The 21,574-nt window shown below is 42.6% G+C and overlaps 1 protein-coding gene and 1 long non-coding RNA gene across 4 annotated transcripts in view; one reads left to right on the forward strand and one right to left on the reverse strand.

Moving 5' to 3' along the window:
• The window catches only part of LOC129335551 (uncharacterized), a 14,494-nt gene extending 9,590 nt beyond the window's left edge, over nucleotides 1-4,904 (forward strand). The window contains exon 3 of the long non-coding RNA XR_008597624.1: nucleotides 4,815-4,904. This is a non-coding gene — a long non-coding RNA (uncharacterized LOC129335551). The remainder of the gene's footprint in view (nucleotides 1-4,814) is intronic.
• CBX7 (chromobox 7) lies at nucleotides 1,065-21,358 on the reverse strand. 3 transcript variants are annotated; one of them, XM_054988196.1, is made up of 6 exons: nucleotides 21,267-21,358; nucleotides 18,104-18,147; nucleotides 13,417-13,482; nucleotides 12,609-12,675; nucleotides 11,565-11,910; nucleotides 1,065-11,039 (listed from the first exon to the last, which is right to left on the reverse strand). In XM_054988196.1, the coding sequence occupies exons 1-6, from the start codon at nucleotides 21,327-21,329 to the stop codon at nucleotides 10,882-10,884; spliced, it is 744 nt and encodes a 247-aa protein (XP_054844171.1). In that variant the 5' UTR covers nucleotides 21,330-21,358; the 3' UTR covers nucleotides 1,065-10,881. The 3 variants fall into 3 exon arrangements, with proteins under 3 accessions (XP_054844171.1, XP_054844170.1, XP_054844172.1); XM_054988195.1 differs by lacking the exon at nucleotides 21,267-21,358 and adding an exon at nucleotides 20,324-20,693; XM_054988197.1 differs by lacking the exons at nucleotides 13,417-13,482; nucleotides 21,267-21,358 and adding an exon at nucleotides 20,324-20,693.
• Between the last annotated feature and the right edge of the window lie 216 nt (nucleotides 21,359-21,574).

Genomic DNA, 21,574 nt, shown 5'->3' on the forward strand with positions numbered 1-21,574 from the left:
GAACTGAGGCTAATAGCAATTTGATTGTGGAAATGGTGTTATCCTTTCCCCAATGCCACAGTCCCAATTCAAATCATCTCCCTCTTGGAGGTGGCAATTTTAAATTAATATGACACATCAGGGAATCTGATCAGGGACCCCCTCTCTTCATCAAATTTTACCCTTTCCCGCCTAGATGTATTTATTTATTTAAAAATTCTGTGCTGCCTTTACACCCAGTCAAGCCCCCAAGGCAGCAATCAAAACATTAAAACACTAAAACATCATTAAAGTATAGATGAAATAATTAAATAAAAACATGAACACACATAACAAAACCAGGGAGGGTCACTCCAAAACTGCCTCCAGGTACCAGTTCTCATGGGTCCAGGGTAGACATCTGGAGAAGTGGACGCCTGTTTCAAGACTGAGGCAACCACTCCCTCTCTCAAGGAGACTTTACCTGCCTCTCAGGCCCAGTCAGCAACCCCGCCCCCCCACCCCCCCAGCAATAGACTAAAGTGGCCACCCAACTGGAATTGTAAAGGAAAACCAAGACATTGGTGACTTATCAAACTCAAGGCAGTGTGTGAATTTAACTGAAGAGATAGGGCTCTGACAGAAGGTTTCGATGGGTGCCAGGTCTTCAGAGACTTTTTTTTGTTGGGAAATCTGCACTACTGCTGGTTTAGCTTACTTGGGGGGGGGGGGTTCCTCCACGGGCTGAAGTGATATAGATGACTTGCAGCACTCACTCAAGCAGCTTCACACACATGCCCAGCTTTCAAAACTTCCCACATCTCTTTTGCCCTTGCAAAACTGGCAGCATGTCTTTAAAAAATATTTTTAATCAACCCCTCCAAACTTCCCTGAGGAGCCCAGGGCAGTATTGTATTGTCACAGCTAACCCAAGAGGCAGATTATGCTGCAAGACAGTGAGATTCATAGCTGAATGAGGATTAAAAATGTAGGTCTCTTGCACCCAAACCCACCAAGAGGTCGCATCTCACTGTATGTATCATCCCGCTGGAAAGTACAGCCAACAGAGAACAAGGAGGGTCAATATAAAGACAGGAAGCAGGACATTAGTTAAATGTCAGTTCTCATTTAATATTTTTATAATCTTGTTTGCAACATTGACCACATAAATCATCTACATAAATAGATGCTGTACAGTCTCTTAAACCATGATCAGTACAAAAATAAAGCCGCACATTGCGTCAATTAGAACTTGCTCTGGCCCACTCATTTGTATTACAATGTGTTTGCAGCAAACACTCACTCACAAAAAGGCATTCAACTTTTTTTTTTTGAAATTCTGTTTGGAATCGATTTGCTCCCTCATGCCCTCCCTCCCCCAAATACATTCAGTTAGTCTATACAAAAGAAATATCCTAGAAGCTCGTTCTGTGCAAAGGAAGCTTTCATGTGCAAAGACAACTTGGACACCATGCCAAGAAGATACCAACTCAGATACCATGCCAATAAGGAGAAGAAAATTAAAAAGCAACACTCCAAATAGGTTTCTTTCTCCCACCCATCACAATGACTCTGCCTGCTTTCACACCCAAAGAAAACAAGAATCCATCATTAGCAGTTAATTCAGATGGATTTCTTCACAAAACAAGCAGTGCAAACAGGAAAAGAAGGAAGACCTGAACTCCCTCAGTGGTAGATACCTGGCACTAAATAAGCCTTCCAACTTCACAAAACAATTATGTCCCATCTTGATTTTTTAAATAAATCCTTAGTTTCATGGTATTTTCCTATCCAAAGCTCAGCCCCTCCCCCATCCCATCCCATCCCGAGTTAAAGAATGCTGATGCAGTTCTTCCATCTGACCCAGGAGTGTCTTACCCCCCGCCCCCAATCCCTAATATGGTATTAAAGTGCAATTTGTCTAGAGAAAGGGGTTTTTCTGAAAGCGTGCAATACATGTCTGTGGAAGAGATGCTTGACATTGCATCTTGATCAAGGCTGGAGGGGTTTGCATCACAAACAAGTTATGCAATTCACTCACCATTGGGAAGAAGAGCAGCACACAATTCTAAGCCTTCTTGAAACCTGCAGCATTATCTAGCCATTGTGATTTCCAAGAAGACTTTAGAATGGTATTAAACTCTAGATGAAAAGTATGCTGCTCTTCTTCTCAACAGGGAGTTCGCTGTGCAGCTAGCCTAAAAGTAAACAGCTAGGTGCATGCTGGGAAAAAGAAGTATAACCAAACGACTTGTAGCCTGAAACGGCGACACCTTTTGTCTTATCCAGAGGTGGTTGATAAACACAAGAGGGGACAGCATTTTGTATTTTATTTCCATACATTTTAAACTGGGGGTGGACTAGTGCAAATATGCAAATGGTGGCCAGCCAAATGCACACAGCCAGCCGACATCATCTGCACCATAGGCACACACAACCACTTGTACAGCAGTGGTGTTGGTCTGGTGCTGTGTTGTTACTCTTTATGTTTTATCACATGATAATTCATCTTCCAACAGTGTCAACATAGCCTTAGAAATGCTTTGGTGAAAACAAGATCAGTATTTAAAAAAAAAACCCTCAGGAGGACAATCTTTTTAATTTCTATGAACTTTGGTGCCACCTCTATCTTTCTCTCCTCCTTACCCATGAGCCCTGGTTCAATTCCCCAACCCACCCTCATTCCATTATTTCCCCACTTCAGAACCCTATCCTGATCAAGAAAGCCAACAACTGCAGCATTTTGGAAGTTACATTTTCTCCCTTTTCCTATGAGAAATTTCTAGGTAGGAGAGTCAACAAGATTTCTACTAACCTTTTGTTTCTGGATTATGCTTGTTTTGTGGTACTTTTTGGTTCAGAGAACCTACACTGTTTCTACACTTTCAGAAATCTAGGGAGAAAGAGAAGAGCTGCCTTTTCCAAGGGAATTCATTTTCATTGAGAAAGGAAAGCTCACATCTCATCTCTTTATGGATACTGTTATCATCATCCCACCACTGCCAAGCAAGTTATTGGACAGACTGTCATTCTTCAACTACTTATTGCTCCACCATTTATTTTGGATGAAGGCAGATTAATTTCTGAAGAGCATTAACCTGACTATATGAAGGAAAATTTCAAAGCCAACACTTCATAAAAGTGGGGCTGAAGAAAAGATTTGTTTTTGGTAACTCTCACATTGAAACAACACGTCCATGAAGTAGAACAGATTGCACAGTGTACATAGGAAAATTCTTCCATTCTACGCTGCTCCACACTGCACTTTTAAGGCTGCAATCCTATAGACCCCTACCTAGGAATAAGCCCTACTGAACACAGTGGGACTTATTTCTGAGTAAACACACATAGGACTGAGCTGCATATTATACAAGAGAAATACTCCCCTATCTGTCCCCATTATGTCTTTTTTTTCTGTACCCATTCATTGCTCTGCCCAGTATAGTTTAAAGCCAGTGCTTCCCTAAATAACGCTCTGTGCAAACAGGAAATATTCATAACCCCAAGTTCTATCTGATAAGTCACCAGAAAATGCTATACACACACATAGCGTTCACACACTCACAGTGCAATTGTAAACCTATACCCTTCAAAGTCCATTAAAGTCATAAAATAACATGCATGCTTTTCATATATATATCCTCCCCTTATGTACACCACATTCCAATTTTGTGACAAAAGATGCCCAAATTCATGGAAAAACCAACTGTTGTTGTGTAAACAATGCTGAAAGAACTGATCAACATTTTTTAAAAATGGTTTCATTCTTTGTAACCCGCCTATTCCATCAACTATTACATCATTATTTTAAAGAATAATAGTTCTGGACTAATCACTTCAACATAAGCTGATAGGACCCCTGTTTATAAAATTAAGAGGCACAGATTTGAAGGTCTGAACTATTGCCTGTTTAATAATGTCATTCTTCCCCAAACCAATGCACTCCATCCCTGACAGAGTAACAAGGGAACTGGTTGAAACGGAGAGGAATTAATTCAGTTCTGTAGCAGTTTGAAAACGAAAAGAATCTTCTTCCAATGTAATATCCATGACGAAAGGGAACTTTCCATGTGATCAAAATCTGTTCAACAGACTCATGTTATGCCATACGAATTTACTAATCATATACATGTGCACCATAACAGCAAAGGTTTTGCAAAAATACTGAGTCTTCCATCCATTCACTACTGTACTACTACCATGACATGTTTTCTAGACATGGAAACTGTGTGTTTTAAAGAAATACAGCAATTTAAAAAGACTAAACTGGATTCTCTTCTTGCTGACTCTTGCGCCCCTCCTGACCATCCAGTCTTCTCTTAGAAATTGCTTATTTGACAACACTTGTTTTTTCCCCAGTTAAGTCATTGCTTCATCTGATGGCAACTCATCAGAAATTGTATTTGTAGCTTAAGAGAACACTAGTAGTAAATTCGAAGGTGAACCCCAGCTTACCACATATGGCCTGCCTCTAAAATCTGGAGCTTACTTCTACAAGTGCATTTAGGATCAAGGTTCTCTAAAGTGTCATAGTAAATTGATTGCTATCAACTAACATTTGCACTTCCATCTGGAGTTACCAGAAGGCACTTTCCACAAACTTTCAGTATACTTTACATTAATCTATTCTTCAGTTCATAAGTCAAGCATTTATATTTCTATCTATAACTCAGACAGCTTACTATGAGATATATTGGGGGAAATATCCAGCATATGAGTTCTTTTCGTAATTAAGACCCTGCCATGGTGACAATCACTAGAAAAAAAAACCAAGGGCCATTTACAAAAATTAATTCAGAGCAATGACAAATCAAAAACTCAGTATGTGCACAGTAAGGTTTTTTTTTTTTTTGCAGGGGATGAAAAATAAAAGGTCACTAACTTCAAACCTTCTTCAACATAAAGCATTGAGGATACTGCTGTTTGGCTCTCCAAAGTTCAAGATGCACTGCTTTCCCCAGCATCAGGAGGCAGCAAGGAGAAAAGCAGCACAAATTGAGCTTCCCTCACACAGTTGTTAAAGTTGTAAGTACCTTACCAAAGGGAGAGAGAAACCGTAACACCAAAATTTAGCCCACAGAAAAAGTCCTCTTTCTAGAGCAGACGTCTTCAACCTTTCCAAACCCAAGACTCATCTTTAATAACCAGGCAGCAGCACAGAGGCTATCAAACTGCAAGCATGTGACAGGAAGTCCTGTAAGAGTGAAATGACAGGATTAGGAGATGTCCTCCCCACCTCAGAGCTCCACACTACAACAGGTGCAGAACAAGAGATAGAAGTAGGGGCAGTAACAGTTATCAGATAAAACTCTAACCATTTTCTACTTTTGACACTACGTGTTACACCAGAAACAAATCTGGTAACTAGGTTTTGGGGCTACAGTACTCACCGAATGAGGTGAGGAAACAAATTGACAGGGCCAGACTAGTACCCAGAAACAGCCTGCTCCAGGACAAACCAAAAGGACCTAACAACAAACACCACTGGTTGTCACCTATAGTTCCCAGCTGAAACCAATCCAACATATCAGTGGCTTACAGCCCATCCTGGAAAACGATGCCGCTCTCTCACCAGCCCTGGGTGGAAGACCTCTCCTTGCCTATAGGCAGCCCCCCAACCTTAAACGACTTCTCACTAACAACCATGAATCGGTTAGCAGAGTCACCAACACAGGTACCAGACTCTGCAACAGACCCAGATGCCAACTCTGCCCTCATATCTACCCAGAAAATACGATTACAGGACCCAATGGTATCAACTACACTATCTCTGGCTCTTACAGCTGCTCATCCTCCAACGTGATATATGCCCTCATGTGGCAACATCTGCTCTGTACATTGGACAAACCAGCCAACCTCTGCACGAAAGAATAAATGGATACAAATCTGACATTAAAAATGGCAACATCCAGAAACCAGTGGGAGAACACTTCAATCTACCAAGACATTCTATCAAGGACTTAAAGGTCACCATAGTTCAACAGAAACATTTCAAAACAAAATCCAATGGGAAGCTGCTGAACCGGAATTCATATGTAAATTTGACTCAGTCAGACTTGAATTGAATAGAGACTATGAATGGTTATTACCAAAAGTAACTGCCTTCAGGCATTCTATTCAGATTCTGCCATGGAGAGGAAGGGTCACACCCAGCCTGGACTGTGCATTCCACAGCTTCCATGAATTTATTTACATTTACATGACCCTTGCTCCCTGCACCCTCTCCCCCCTCCCCTCACCACTTATATATCTTTGACCAGTTTCTTCATCTCCTCCATGCATCTGATGAAGAGAGCTGTGGCTCTCGAAAGCTTATGCTACAATAAAGTTGGTTAGTCTAAAAGGTGCTAAGGGACTCTTTGCTATTTTGCTACTAAAGACTAACACGGCTAACTCCTCTGATCTAATACCTGGTAGCTATACTCCAATTTCAGTATCATATTCCTGACAAACTTTGAAAGGGAGAGAAAAAAGGTTCTATATAACATGTATTTTTTACTAACAATACACAACTGCAAGAACACATACCTACATCACAAAAGCTCTTCAGAAGAGAACATTTCAAACAAAAACAGAAACACACACTCAGGCCAATCCTAGGCATTTAACTGGCAGTATTTTTTTTTTACATTTCACTACGATGCATTGCCATCACAGCCTGAGATTTAAGAGAGGCAAACAGTGATGTGTCAAAGGAGAAGTGGAGCATTATTTCCCTACCCCGCTGCTTTCTCTTATTCCTGAAAGCCCAGTCTCACATACTTGTTTGGTTCTAATTGTGGGAAGGTGTCAACCCATTAGAGATGCACAAAAAGAAACAAGGTTAGAAACTGTTTCACATAAGGATGGATCTTAGTAGCCAGAAACTATTTTAAAAGTTTAAAATAGAAAAGGAGACAGATTCTAGTTTGTTGCTAAGGCTCCCAAATTAGGGTAAAAATGACATACATATGTAGCATAGATATGGCCTTTAGAAGAAAAAGAACCACATCTGAAACCAGATGACAAAATCAATTTCATTTCACAAGTTCTCTGCTGTGTGCCAAAAACTGGCCAGACAGTAACATCTAGGAAAACAAGTCTATTCCCTTGCTAAAACTGAGTATGCTAGAAATCATAGCTGCAGTGAGGTTTCAGCATCCCATGTAAATGGATAACAATAAAAGAAAGTGGGGCCCAGATTTTATAGCACTTGGGAACCCTATGCTAGCAGGTAGCAGCGTGGTGCCTGTGAATCAGAACCTTCACACTAAGCTGACTTCCTCATGGCCAACTTTTCAACTGGCTCCTGTAATTATACCTTTAGCAGCAGAACTATTATGGCCCAGAGAAGCCTTTCAAGCATTATCACCTGCTAACCGGTTCCAACTAAGGCACTGCAAGCCAGCCCCAGGTCCACAGATCCTTCACCGATGTTCTGCCCTTAACAATATGCTTCACCATGACAGGTAGCTGACATTTTGAAAATGAGGCCATGTATTCATTTCAGTAAAGTGTCCTATGCTATAACCATACAAAACATCCACAACAAATGAACCAACAAAAGCATAAATGCTTGCAGAAAAACACACTGTAGTAGATGTCTGCACAGTGTAAACACCAGCCAATGAAACACAGGAAATGTTGTGGCTCTAGTTTTGGGAGAGTCAGAACCCAATGCCACAATCCAATCTCGGAAAGATTCAAGTCTTCACATTCAGTTTAAAGTATGTCTCCATGTTCTACTTTTTTTGAAAAGGCAGTCCCTGTTCTTGAATGTTGTGAACTCAAATACATAAAGTTACCTTATACAGGGTTGGGCCATTAGTCCATCTGGCTGAGCATTATCTACTTTGACTGGCAAATGCTCTCCAAGGTCTCATGCATGGCAAGGTCCTTCTCAGCACCTGCTACCCAAGATTCTTTCACTGGAGGTGTCAGAAATGGAACCTAGGACTTTCTACATGCAAAGTGTATATTTTACCACTGAACATCAATCCTTGTTTTCTTCCTTAATGGAGCATAGCACTGGGTCAACTTCTTGCATCACTAACCTTGTGCAAGAAACAGAACGTTTATTGGGCGGGATTCAGACAACCAGGACAACATGCTGTTCTGCAGTCTCTTGGAGATGTACCAGAATCCAACAGAAAAGATTTCAAGAAATCCTACAAATCCTCTTCTCCCACCCAACCCACAAGAAATCAAATATTATTCGGCATTAATAATTGGAAATACAAGGATTTACATCTTCTGACTTGGCAAAGGCAGCTCTCCCTTTCATATCTCTGAGGCAGGAGACAATCCACAGCAGGATGACCACTCTTAGAGAAAGACAGATACTATCTCCAAATTGACTGTATTAAACACTGCATTGTTTAACCAGATCTGCAGCCAAATTTTAGCGCAAAAAAAGAAAAGAAAAAAAAAGACTGCAAGCTAATTGGATTTACAACCTCCACAAAATGTTAAGTCTGTTTTTCTAAAGCTCCAGAAGAACAGATTTTCAGAAAACATATACTTTGATGGGGGATGGGTGGTTAATTTTTGTTAGCAGGAAGGCTGAGGTCATATGCTCCAAAATCATATGCTCCATCAGTTTCCTACCCCATTCCTAAGAATCTTTATTCAGAAGCAAATCCCATTAATTGCAGTAGGATTTACTCGCATGTACATACGGTTAGAATTGCAGCCCCTGTTCCCAACTTCTTGCCTGCAATTTCCCTAGAAAGATATTTTCAGAATTTTTCATTTGTTTAAGTCAACTTATAAAGAAGCACAAATACACAAAAACATAACTATACAGTTTGAAGATACAACAATTTCTTTTTTTTAAAAAATCACAAGAAGTCCAGCACAAATCTCAAGGCATTGAAGTGCAAGACAAGGCTCTGTGGAACTGCAAGCAGCTTCTCCTTGGCAAAGATTGTGTGAACTTCACAGAAAGAAACCATCACTTAGCATAAGAAAAACATCAAGAGGCTTATGAATAGAACTAGCAAAATATCATCAACGAAAGCATATTCCTTCAACATCAACTAAAAGCAGAAGATTACAAGTCTCATCACTTAACCCCACTCCACTTCTGCTAATATTTTGACCAGGTAGGTCAGATTGACCCATGCCCATTTCAACCCATGCCCCAATCTATGCTTTCAGCCAACAGCTAAAGTTCTTCTGCTTCCACAAAAAGTCTCTTAATCCTAACTCCCCAGTTTCATCCCATTAAAAAAAAGACAGCTGTGACTCTCACAGACGTATGAAACAAATTCCAGGAAAAAGAGCAACATCCTATCCCAGAATGAAACTCAACAGCAAAGTTCCCAGCGGCTTGACCATTCATCCTGAGTCTAGCATTTTTTTAAACAGGAGATTCCTGACAAAGGTGAATTCCAAGACATTCTTGGCTGTATACACAACTTTCCACCACCACAGGGATATCTGGAAGATATGTTCAAGCAAGACTGGTTGAAGAAGCAGCCAGCTAAGCACAAAAATCTATTTATTTACATACACAAAATGACAGTTGCTGAGCAGCTTTATCTTTCGTCAAGGCTTACGAATCCAAAGACAATAGAAGGCAAGTAAAGCTACCATTCATTAGCTGCTAATCTTAGCAGCACAGTATTTATACATCATTAGCTGGCCAGTGGTAATAATATCTGCTTTTCTTGAGGTACCATGTATGCCAGCTGCTTTTCAGGTATTCATTGTACATGTTTCTATTGCACATTCAATGCCCACAGCCCACCCTGCATCTACTTTCAGCCTTGTGGCTCCTCCACCTTCTTGTATACCAATAAGCATTACTAAATTGACAGTCTACACAACCAGATTTCAAACTTTATACTCATAGGGCAACACTTTTCATATCAAGTTCTACATTTCTGCCATAGAATTCCTGGGTGTTGCCAAGGCTGCTGCAGCACACTATAAAACTCAAGCTAGGTAACAGCTCCTCCTGTCAAACATCACGGTAGCTCCATGAAAACCAAGTATGTGCCCTAGGACGTTTCACAACAAACTCATGGCTATGCATTGCCGGGACAGACTGGTAGTGGTGAAAACTGAGTAACTCCTGTTGAACAGAATGCCATAGGTTTCCTAGGAACAAAGTTTGAAAAACAGTGGTCCTACACACTGGATAAGCAAGGGCAATGTGGATGCACCTAGTTGTTGCAGTACAGCTTTTACACTCCTGTTTTTTTAAGCGAGTAAGGAAAACACCAATGCAGGTGTTTCTACTGAGTGCACAATCAGACCAGGGCATCTATATGTAATCTTCCAGATTACAGCATTTGTGGAAGCACCGTAGACACCTGTACGCCATATCAAATACAGTGTTGATAAGGGAGGAAGCATCAAACAAGGACCACTTGCCTGAAGCAGAAGGGTCCACAAATATCTCTAGGAACTGACCATGGAAGTAGTTTAACAAAGAAAAATATACTATGACACATGGAAGAAAACAGGGGTATTTGGCCTCTTTCCTATTTCTGGACTTGAAACTTCTCATTTAAACTAACCAATTCACCATTACTGACATAAGGAGTGGACATTCTTCTATACTGCACTGTAAATAAACATCTTTGCCAGTGAAAAGAGCTTCAGTTTCCAAAACACACAAAGCAGTAACAGACAAGTAATATATTTATATACTCTGTCTCTATATATATATCTATAGTAACAAATGAGGAAAAAAGAACACACACAGGCACCCCCACACTGCCTTTTGTTGTTTTTGCGTATTTGAAAGAGGAGCAGGGAAAAAAATAATTCAGTGAGGCTTCAACAGTCAAAATCAAAACCAAAATCCTCTGTAAACATCTGTGAAGGAAAAGTTTCGGATTTTGTTATAGAATATACTTAAATCACCTGCCCTAAAAGGGGGGGATTCCCCCAAACAAGTGGTGGGGAAGAAAACCACAAAATAAAAATGAAGTTTCAGAACTGAATGCTCCGGTCTCGGAAGAAGCCCTCTGCCATTTGTGCTTCTCTGAAAGTCACAGTAATAGAGTTTGCTGTGATGTCGGTCACTGTCACTTCATTGGGAGGCAGGGTGGGGCTCCATGAAAGAGTGCCTTCTGCTGTATCTGAGCCCACTGCAGAAGAGGAAGAAAGGAGGCAACAACATGTGAAAAATACTGAAACTAAAACCAACATCAAGGCTTTTGCCCCTCGTCATAGGACACAAAAGGCCAACAAGTTCTAATTTAGCACACTCGACACCGATGGGCATAAAAAATCAAGGGAAGAAAGCTGAAGAGGCTGTAAAAATGGATACTGCTTCAGAAGTTTCACCCAGCATGGATGGACATACTCATATATACCAGGAATAATCCAGAGAGTTACATTGCACAATATGTGCCATAGCTGCTTGCTAGGCCTGGCCTCTTTCTAGCTTCAGTAAAATAACTAAACCCTGGAGGCTGGAGAATACAGCAGACAAGTCCTGAAGGGAGGGAGGCAGGAGGGGAAAGGCCAAGTTGGTCTGTTTCCAGGGGAAAACCTTTAGGGAACTTGAAAGGAGCTCAACACAGAACTTGAGTAATGTCCAGTTCTTTAGTGATGGGGCAGATTTGTTCACATGCTATGAGGATATAGTTGGTTACGTTACCAAGTCTTACCCTCTTTGCTGGCAGGTTGTGTGGCCTCATCCCAGTCACTGGGGGTCTGCCTGTCTTCTAATGCCATTGGTTCCTTCAGGAAAAACTCCCGGCGGCGATTGCGGTTCTCCAGGCTTGACATGCGAGTGAACTTCTTCCGTGAGAGGCGTAAGTATTTCTGGTTCTTGTTCTGCTTCCGAAGAGGGAAAGGCAGCACCCCTCCTCCCCCGCTCTTCTCGGACAGTTCTGCCTGCCCTCCCTTGGTCCCTGCCAAGTTGTTTCCTCCTCCCCCAAACCTCCGAGACAGAGAAAAGCAGAGTTTCTCTTTCCCTTTATGTGCACTCCTCAAGTCCATACTATACAGCCTCTGCAAACAGGGAGGAAAAAAAGCTTAGAAAATGTGGGATGTACCTGGGCATATACAAACAGCTGCAGTGACTCATATTAACACCTTCTCAGGCAGAGCTGAGGAAATTTTTCAACTTGAAAGCCACAGGTAGATTTCTGCCACTTCTGAGGGCTCTCAGTAGAATACTGACACTTCCTGTTTCCAGCACTGGATACAGGATACAGGAAGAGTGGACATTCACCACCGAGTCCTCAAAAGTAGGCAGAGACTCAGATGTGGCCCTTTCTTTCTATTCAGCTGCTCTTAATGGCTCTTAAGGTCCCCTTGAGTTGTTTAACAAGCTCCAGGAACATCATCCCATTAGCGGACAATGTAGTCTACAACCAATGCTTTCAACACACTATAAAGCTTCCTTTCACCAGATGTTGACCCTGGACCATAATTTGCCTACTATGAAGTAAAGACTAATTCAGTGTACTCAAGATGAAAAACTATTTTAAGGATTATTTGCATGGAAGCAAAACCTCTACTGGGGAATTGACACAAGCAGACAAGTGCTCACCTTATCATATGCCGATGCAGGGAAAGGCACTCTTAGTCTTAAAGAGCCCACCAAGAGAGACTTTGGTTCTACAGAGAAATTCACTGCAATTCTTAAAGCTGTATTCTGATGTATGATATTAGAGGGTCGGGAAGGGACATCAAACAGTAGTTACCTGCAGCAAGAGGCGCTTCGGTTTGGGACCTCTCTTCCTGTAACCCGAGGCACGCTCTCGTTCTTCCCTGAGAACACAGAAGATTTCTAGAGGTTTCATTTGGTTAACATAGAGCATGGTATATTCACAACACTTTTTGTACACACAAGCAGGTAGTAAAACCTACTATATGGGTATTTTCCCAGCAGTTCTTGTAGAGCTCTAAAGGTCCTTACAAAGAGGATCAAGATTGTACATAGTGAATGTTAATTGTCATTATAAGAAGCAAAAAAACTGGTATTTTAGAATAAAATACACATTATGGGAACACACAGTACCACCAATCTACATTGTCCCTCCCGCTATGCCTCTCTGGGAATGTGAAACTGGGAAGAAAGTAGCATGACACAACATCACCACATTAACATTTCCTCACCGCCCACAATTGGCAGCCAATGAAACAGAGTCAGAGGTAGAACAACGCCAAGAAAAGGACATCATTTATGCATTTTCAACAACGTATTATTGGGAAGATATGGACACCTATTGATTGAGCCTTAGAATTTTCAGGTAGCTGGAAATACGATCATTGTTCCTTTCTTGTGCAGGTTAAGTGAACCACCATTATATCCTGGGAACCAGCTAGCTTAAGCTCCCGGATAATTAAACTGCAGCCCAAGGGTGGGAGCCTGCTCTATAGAATACTTAGTATCACAAGTCATTCAGCCCTTGGCAAGGCAGGAGATAAATCTGTGTGCCAATATAGCCCACCTAGACCTGTTTGATGGGTGCAATCTTCCAAAAAGAGAAAAAGAGGAAACACTCTTACTTCTCTTCATAAGCCATCACCAGGCGAGGGTCAAGAATGTGATCCTCTGGCTCCCACGTGCTGTATCTAACAGAGAACATTAAAAGAAATCTATCATAAATAATTTCCAATAAAGTGGGCCTCCACTAGTATTGCTCAAATTTTGGCACCTACTCCCCACATCAGCTGAAGATCAATCTACAGCTGAGCACTTAATTTTTGCCTTTATGTTCTTACCCAAAAATAATGAACATATAAAATGAGCGGATCAAACAAAAACCAGCTTGGTGCAGCAGTAAAGTGTGTCAGCCTACGACTGGAGAGACCCAGGCTCAAAACTGCATTCAGCCATAAGCTTCACTACGTAACCTCTGGCCAGTTACTGCTTCTCAGCCTAATCTATTTCTCAGAGTCAAGGCAATGATAAAATGGAAGAGGGTGTAGAAAACAATCTACATTTACCATGAGCTCCTTGGAGGAAGAGGAGGATAAAAATGTAAAAGTCAGAAACAGACAAGAGTTCTTCTCATTCTTGGGCATAAAATCTACTGCCTTATTCTTGGCCTACATCTATTTCCCTTCTAAACTGGTGCCTACTGAGACTCAACAATGTCCCATGAGAAAACAAGAAGGGTACATTTTTTCACTGTCATTTCTCATACGCAAATCTGACAGACTAATATTACTTTTATTGTGTGAACAGCCCTGATATAAATGCAATGCAGAGAATAGCAAGAGATTGTTATAGTCTGTAGCCCCCTGCTAGTCACTACATTGTCAATAGTGAGAGCATTTTTTGTACATGTGATTACAACTGTGAGTGCAAGTTAGATGACCAAAACCAGCTCCTCTCTGTCTCCTCCAAGATGTTTCTACAAAGCACGGCCCAGATTTCTCATCAAGAGATTAGCTCTTTTACAGTGCTATCCTAAGCAGAGTTACTCCAGACTAAACCCATGGATTTCAGTGGTCTTAGACTGGAGTAAATCTTCTTAGGATTGCACTGCTAGAAACTGAACAGAAAGCTCATCTAACAAGAATCTATGGTCTGTTTACTGGAAATAGGATTTTGACATTAGCTAAAAGAGAGATAAACATAAGGCCAAGTACCTTCAATACCTACATATTAGTAATGTGTTGGCAAAGAGTTTTAGAAAGAACATTAACAGAGTTTGACTGTTTATTATTTCATCTGAAGACCTACAAAAGGTCAGCTACTTGATTATGATGCTCATAGGAGAAAATGGGAAAGTGATCAGCAAACTGAATTACGGAAGAGGGAGAAGAATACAATTATATGTGTAAAGGGAGTTCAAATGTCAACAGAGCGATCCTGTACACGTCAGTCTGAGTTCACTGAATTCAAGGGGCTTAGATGGGAATAACTCTACATAGGACTGCACTGTAATTGCCACAACTAAGGAGAATTTCTGCAAGATCTTTTTTCAATAGTATTTTCTACATACAGTAATACAAATTTTAGATACAAGAAAGTATGTAAAAAGGAAATTCATAAGGAACGTTGAAAGTGGTTATAGCAAAGAAATAGAAAAACAGCAATAACTATAAAGGGAAAGCAGCTTTGGAAAGTTGGGCATGTTGTGTTCAAATGTAAACACAACAATTATACACAACAATTATACAACTATGCATCAGACAGGAAAAGTCAGTTAACATATACAGAAAAATGACAGCTATTTATGCCTTTTTGGAAGAAGGAGGATTCTGAGGATGGGATACGTGCACAGATAGTCAATGTTTTTTAAAAAGAAATTAAATCATAAAAAAATGATGAACTCTTTAGCAAAAATACTAAACGACCCTTCAGTGACTTATAAGGGTGGGGAGTTAATGATTTTTAACAAACATGATTCAAGTACCAACACAGCATTGGACCCCTTGGATAGCCTTAGGCACATTAATGTATCACAAACTCAATGATACAACAATAAAATGGGAGTAATAAGGATCTGCCTCCCATGCTTTGCCTATGAATGTAGATTTTTTTAAAATTGCCCTGTGGCTTAGGGAATATTAGGTGTGATATTTAGACTGCAAACTAAGCAATTAAGTCAATGGGGTCAAAAAGGTGCAACTCTGCTTAGGATTGCACTGCAAATAATACATTACTTAAAGATGCTACATTTCATACCCTTGCTCTCAGGGGGAAGTTATAAATAGCTACAGCTTCACTGTTATTAGTTATTATTAATTTGCAGTTACTATACCCTACTGTATCTGTTTCCCTTAAATGTCCTAACTTTGATCTTATTATATTTTTGTTCTGAAAATATTCTAGCTATTGATAGTATATTCACTAGCAGTATGTAATCCATGATGGATCTCAATGACAAAGGTGGAATCATCATCATCATCATCATCATCATCCACCATCCCTCAACCCTGCCCTCTTGTTGGAGTGTCTTCCCTCCCCCACCTTTCACTCTAGCTGACTGCAGCAATAGCCTCAGGTTACCAAGCTAAAATACATGGTTTGAGCAAATGGTGGTGTTCTTTTCTACCTTCCCGCTGCAGTAGATTTTGGCATCTGTTTTAAGCAGTGAATGAAAGGGAGCCTGAGAATCTCTTTGAGGAAGCACATGGGAGGAGGAATGGATAGGGAATTTATTAGGATTAGGGGGGGGGGGAACACGTCCTATGGGTGTTGCCCATTCCTCTGCAGCTCAGCTTCTTGCTTGACTGCAGTGAGAAAACACTGCATATAGAAAAACAGTGCAGCTCTCGCCACACGCAGATACACACACTCTACACACAAACACAGAGGCCAGACTGCAGCAGAACTGCAGACCACGCATTCTGGAAAATACGGGTCACGTGGCCTCCTTCCTCCTTCCCCCTCCCTCTGCTACTTCAAACCCAAGTTGTAAACAAGCTTGCAGCTGACTCAGAGCCATAACCCTTCAAATCCCTGGCTCCGAGCTCAGCTGGGTGGGGCCTGCAGGCAGATTTTTGGAAAAGCACCCAGAAGGGTTGATGGGGAGGAAGGGAAGAGAACAAGACAACTACAAGCCAAGCAGCTCTGCAACTAGGGACTATCTGCCTTCTTTCCCCAAGTGGAGAAAGTAGAATAACTGGGAAGGAAATCAAGCACAGTAGACACAGATACCAGACAAGAACAGAGATCAAGACTAAGAAAAGCAAACTAAGAAATGTGTCAGAATTCAAGAGTAACAACAATGAGATATGCTGTAGCTTTTTAGGCGGTCTGCAAAATATTCAGAAAACCTGTGCAAAGAATGTAGCAGTAGGACATAAACAAAACTTTACATGTAATTGTCAAATCACTTTTGAAATACACTATGGAATCCAGAGAGAAGAGTTCTAAAGGAACACAACAGTCAGCTGTTAGGAAAATTTCCCATTTGCTGTGGTATGTCTAGGAAAGCAGGGTGAGAGCTCTTACCTGTATTTGGAGGGCTTTAATTGGAAACTCAAGGACGAGGGGTGGAAGAGGGATAAAATAAAGAAATGGATGGCAGGCATGTTTCCGGCCATTATGTTAAAATTACAACAGCTTTGCATTTCTGAAAAATAATGTAAGCCATGATACCAGGCCCAAGAAACAACAGTGCAGCCTTCACCCACTAGAGATCATAAATCAACCCCAAATTTAACTTGAAACCATCTTGCAGGAAGTGTTTAGCTGATGAGCTGGACAGTACCGCAATTACTAATCCAGTACACACAGCTGAAAGAATGTACAATCAGGAGGTCTCCAAGGAGAAAAAACTCTTTCAGCAAACATGACCTGGGTTGATAGTGAACAAGAAGGCCAATAGGTCCTGCAGATGATTTGCTCACAACTCCAGGGCTGGATTCAAAAGTAACTGGCCTTTTAGTCTCTTTGTACACTTAAATATGCAAGATGCTACTCAATCCATAGTACAATCCATGTGGACAGAAGGCTGCAGATGGCTATATGCCTGGATTAACAGGAACACTTTCTTTACACAGACAAAAATATAAAGTAATGACTTCACAGCTATATTAATCTTCCACCCTGTTATACATTGCAGAAGCAGGAACAATTGCTCCCTAATGAAATGCAGTGACCTACTGGGAGACTGTTAAGTAGCTTTAAACACAACGCTGCAATCCTGTGGTTGTTTAGGCAGTATTAGTAGTCTGAAATGTAAGTGCCTCTGCTCTTAAAAGAAAGAGGAAATGCCAGACTCTGCCTCAGCCAAAGATGGGGCAGGGGGAGCAGATGAGAACTTACTCCACAGCTAAATATTTATCAATGTGATGTTGGAAGCATATTGCTCCATAATGCTGCAGTTCTAAAAACTGTTGCCCTAGTGGAGTAATTACAATGTATTTATTTATTATCTGGATATATAACATGCACTATCCAAAAGACTCAGGGAGGTTCAGATCAAATTCAGTGGGATTAGTTCAGATGTAAACTTTTTTGTTTGGGGGAAGACAGAGATTTAAATATTTGAAGTATTAGAATGAAAGCAACTTCTTGCTCATCAGCTAATTACTTTTCTACAACACCCTGAGGACAAGTATTCCAACAGGAGGCTTGAGAAATCAGAGCCTATTAGCTGAACACAGTTATTGGACTTTGGGCCAGGAAAAGAGAGGATACAGAACAGTATTCTTTTTAGAACTGGGAACAACAGAAAAACAGAACATGGGAAACAGATTATTAACATGCTTGCAAATATATCCCAAAACTTACTTGGGGGGCCATCCTTTCCATTTCACCAGGTATTCCACTTTACCCTATAGAAAGAAGAAACAAAATCAACAGTTGACTAAGCCCCACAGCAGGAAGGTGAAATAACTGGGTCCGCAGGTGGTGTGCCCCAACAGCAGGTCACATCATTTGCCCACTTCACCACATTTCAGAATGTAAGCCTCTCCTCAGTGAATTAAGCCCCTAAAATTCACCATGCAGAGATATACATTCACCCTCCAGACCTTCTTCTAAATGCTTCCAGGGCTTAATTCTGCATGCACACCCATGACAAGAAGGAATTATTAGAAATCAGAATGACCCTTTGGACTATTCTAAGAAAACATCTCCGCTTGTTGTCAGGTTGTATGGCTTGCTCAGTATTTACCACCCTCCTTCTTCCCTGACCCAGAAGTCCTCGTAGCAAGATAAGGTATGCTCTCTATTTACAACATGAGCTAATCTGATAATAATGACTGTCTCTATAGCATGACTATGAAGCCTCAGAGCAAGGGACTGGGCTACAGGAATGGCTCCTGCACACATCAGTCAGACCTGTCCAAGGCAGTGTACATCACTAATGGGGAAGTGCGAGTATATACTTCCACTGGGCCAGAAAATGAAATGCCAACCTGGCCCCACCACCTCTCCCAGTCAGTTCAAGACATGAGGTCAGGTGCCCCAACAGCATGATAAAAAGGTTACAGCAACGGCTTCATTTCTCACCATATATAGAGGAGTTAGGAAGGCAGAGTGGGAAAGCTTCCAACAAACCAGTACCATCAGGAAATGTGCATTTTATACTTGCAAGAAGCAACACTACAATCTGATTCTGTGACAGCGACTTCCAAAGCAAAGCAGAGGACTGTGCAGATACAAGGAGACACCGGACTCAACAGTGCCCCCCTAAGGGCAGTTACATCCTTCTAAGTCAACTGAAGTCAAGGGTGCAATTCTGCTTAAGATGGCACTGTAAGACAGCTCAACCATTATCATCATATGACACGTTTTAAAAGAGTGATGTCTTCTCCATTTTCTGGATGGGAAGATTTATATTTCTAAAATTAGGGAAAGGCTGTCTTATGAACAGCAGAGGATCTTGGGACAGTTGTAAATATTGGACTGAACTACTCCCTCCCCTGCTGCCGCCAATATATGTTATTTTACATTTAGGGAAATTTTGAGTCACCACACTGAAAATTAAGTGTTCGTCCGTGCCCAAGTTGTAACAAGCTCCTCCGCAAGGAGATGGTTACATTTTCGACCACAAATGACAGGTTAGTGAACCTCTAAGAAGGGGATATATTAAGCAGCCCCTCTGCAACCAGAAGGCAGAAGAAGCATTCAAGCTACATGCTCAACTTTAATGGTCTAAGGAAGAGTAGACAAAACACCAATGTTAGATGATGGAATAAAACCTGGATCTTCCAGTATTCAACTAAAGTGCAGTAATGCCTTTGGTACCACCATTTATCTAAAGCTAACCTGACTTCAAAAATACACAGATCTTTTGTTTCCACACGCACTGTTGTGACTTTAAGGAGTGAGAACATAGGAAGCCAGAAAGTTCCAGATGAGGCAAAGAGCCTTTTAAAGTTCCACATCGATCAAATTTTAACCAGCACATTTGATCCCTTACGTAGCCAGGGCTGTATCCCCTGGAGCACCACTTCCATTGTCCTATGGGGTGCGTTAGCCTATCATTGATCCTAGGCACCCTCACCCAGAAGCAAGCCCCCTATAACTCACTGCCACATCAGCATCTTTCAAAGATCTAACTTGGAGAAGTTCTACCACCTTTGGCCACACATGGTCCCCACCACGTGGTAACCTAATAACTGTTTGCGACTTCCCAACCATATCTGGAGCCTGACAGCCAACCCTGCACGTGCCTTCCAGGCCCTGAAGCTGACGGGACTTCCACTGCCGCCCCCTGCCGGCAGGAAGGCGCTACGACCTACCACGCCCCCCACTCGCACCACGGCATGGGTCTGGGGAGCTGTAAGATGATGCGAGCTTTCTTTGCAGCAGCAGAAGGGAATGGAGAAGGGACGGGTGGTCCCTGTACACTTCCCCATAAGCAGGCGCAGAGCAGCCCACGCGGTTCCTGCTTCGGATAGCATCTCAGAGAAGATGCAGAAACATACTGGTCCCCCCCCCCCCCGCGCAATCTCTGCTTGCCGCCCGGGAGAGTGAAGGCGTGGGGTAGCAGAGAGAACCCACCTTCCTTACGCGCTTCTTCCTGATGCTCTCCACCGCAAACACCTGCTCCCCGATAGCGGAAAGCTCCATACAGGGAGGAATGAGGAGGCGGCTGTTCCAGATTCAGTGCGGGGTCCGTCTGCGTGCCGCGGGCTCTTCGGCTTTTTTTCTCTTTCCCCCGCTGTTATTGCAGCGCGGGCTTGGACTTACTCACGCTCTCTCGCGCGCGCGCTCTCGGTCGGTCTCGCTCTCTCTCTCACACACACACACTCACTCACTCACACCCCTCGCGCGCTCAATCACACCGCCGCCAACGTTCCATTTTAGAACCTGCGCAACGTTTTCCCAGGCGCGCGCGAGCCTCCGCCCCCTTCTCGGGAGCGCCTGTCAGGCTCCGGGCGTACGGGGGCCGCGCCGAGCCCCGGACCTGGCGGAGCAGCTCCTCCCACCGAGCCAGCAACCTGCTCCTGCGCCGGAGCGGTCCCGGCTCCTCCGCCTCCGAAGCTAGCCCTGGAGCTTCTCCCTTCCCCCCTCCCCGCGCTCATAGAGGGACGAGGAAAAAAAACACCCGCCTTGACTGGGCTTAAGAGCGGAAGACTGCGGGCAGCGGGAGGCGCTGGAATGTCTCGGTCCTTTCCCAGCCTTGGCTCGCACGCACCATTGCTCCGGGTGGCGCAGTACACAGAGCGGCCCTGGAGCGACTGCGTTCCCGGATACAGTGCAGCAAGGCGTACTAACCTGCAAATTGAGGAAAGGAAAGCCGGCCTTCTTAGGGAGGAAACGTGCAGGAGCTTCTGGATTTGAATCCGGCGGCCTCTTAGAGAGACACAAGATTTCCAAGGTATGAGCTTTCGGCAGGCAAAGCTCCCTTCAAGACTCTCGAAGGCGGAAAATCTTGTGGTTCTCTAAGGGGCCGCTGGACTCAAATCTGGCTGTTCTACTGCAAACCAAGACGGCTGCCTACCTGAAACGCAGGATCTTGTGCGGGATCGCGAGGCCCACGCGCCCCAGTGGGGATTCTTGACATTCAGGTTTAGTGCATCCCCTGCACGAAGCGGGTTTGCAGTGCAGAAGAGGGCTGAGAGGGCGTAAAATGAAGCAGAAAGACGGAACGCAGACGCACGGGCTTTGCATTCCGGCGTGCGTGCACGGCACAAGCCTAATTCATTTCTCTGCTTTTGTGTGTGTGTGTGTGATAAAGTGAGTTCCAGACCCCCTAAATTGATGCTTTCGGGGCCATGAGATCTTTGCTTTCCTGGTGGGACTCAGTGG

This window comes from Eublepharis macularius, chromosome 9 (assembly GCF_028583425.1).
Source record: "Eublepharis macularius isolate TG4126 chromosome 9, MPM_Emac_v1.0, whole genome shotgun sequence".
NCBI lineage: Eukaryota > Metazoa > Chordata > Lepidosauria > Squamata > Eublepharidae > Eublepharis > Eublepharis macularius.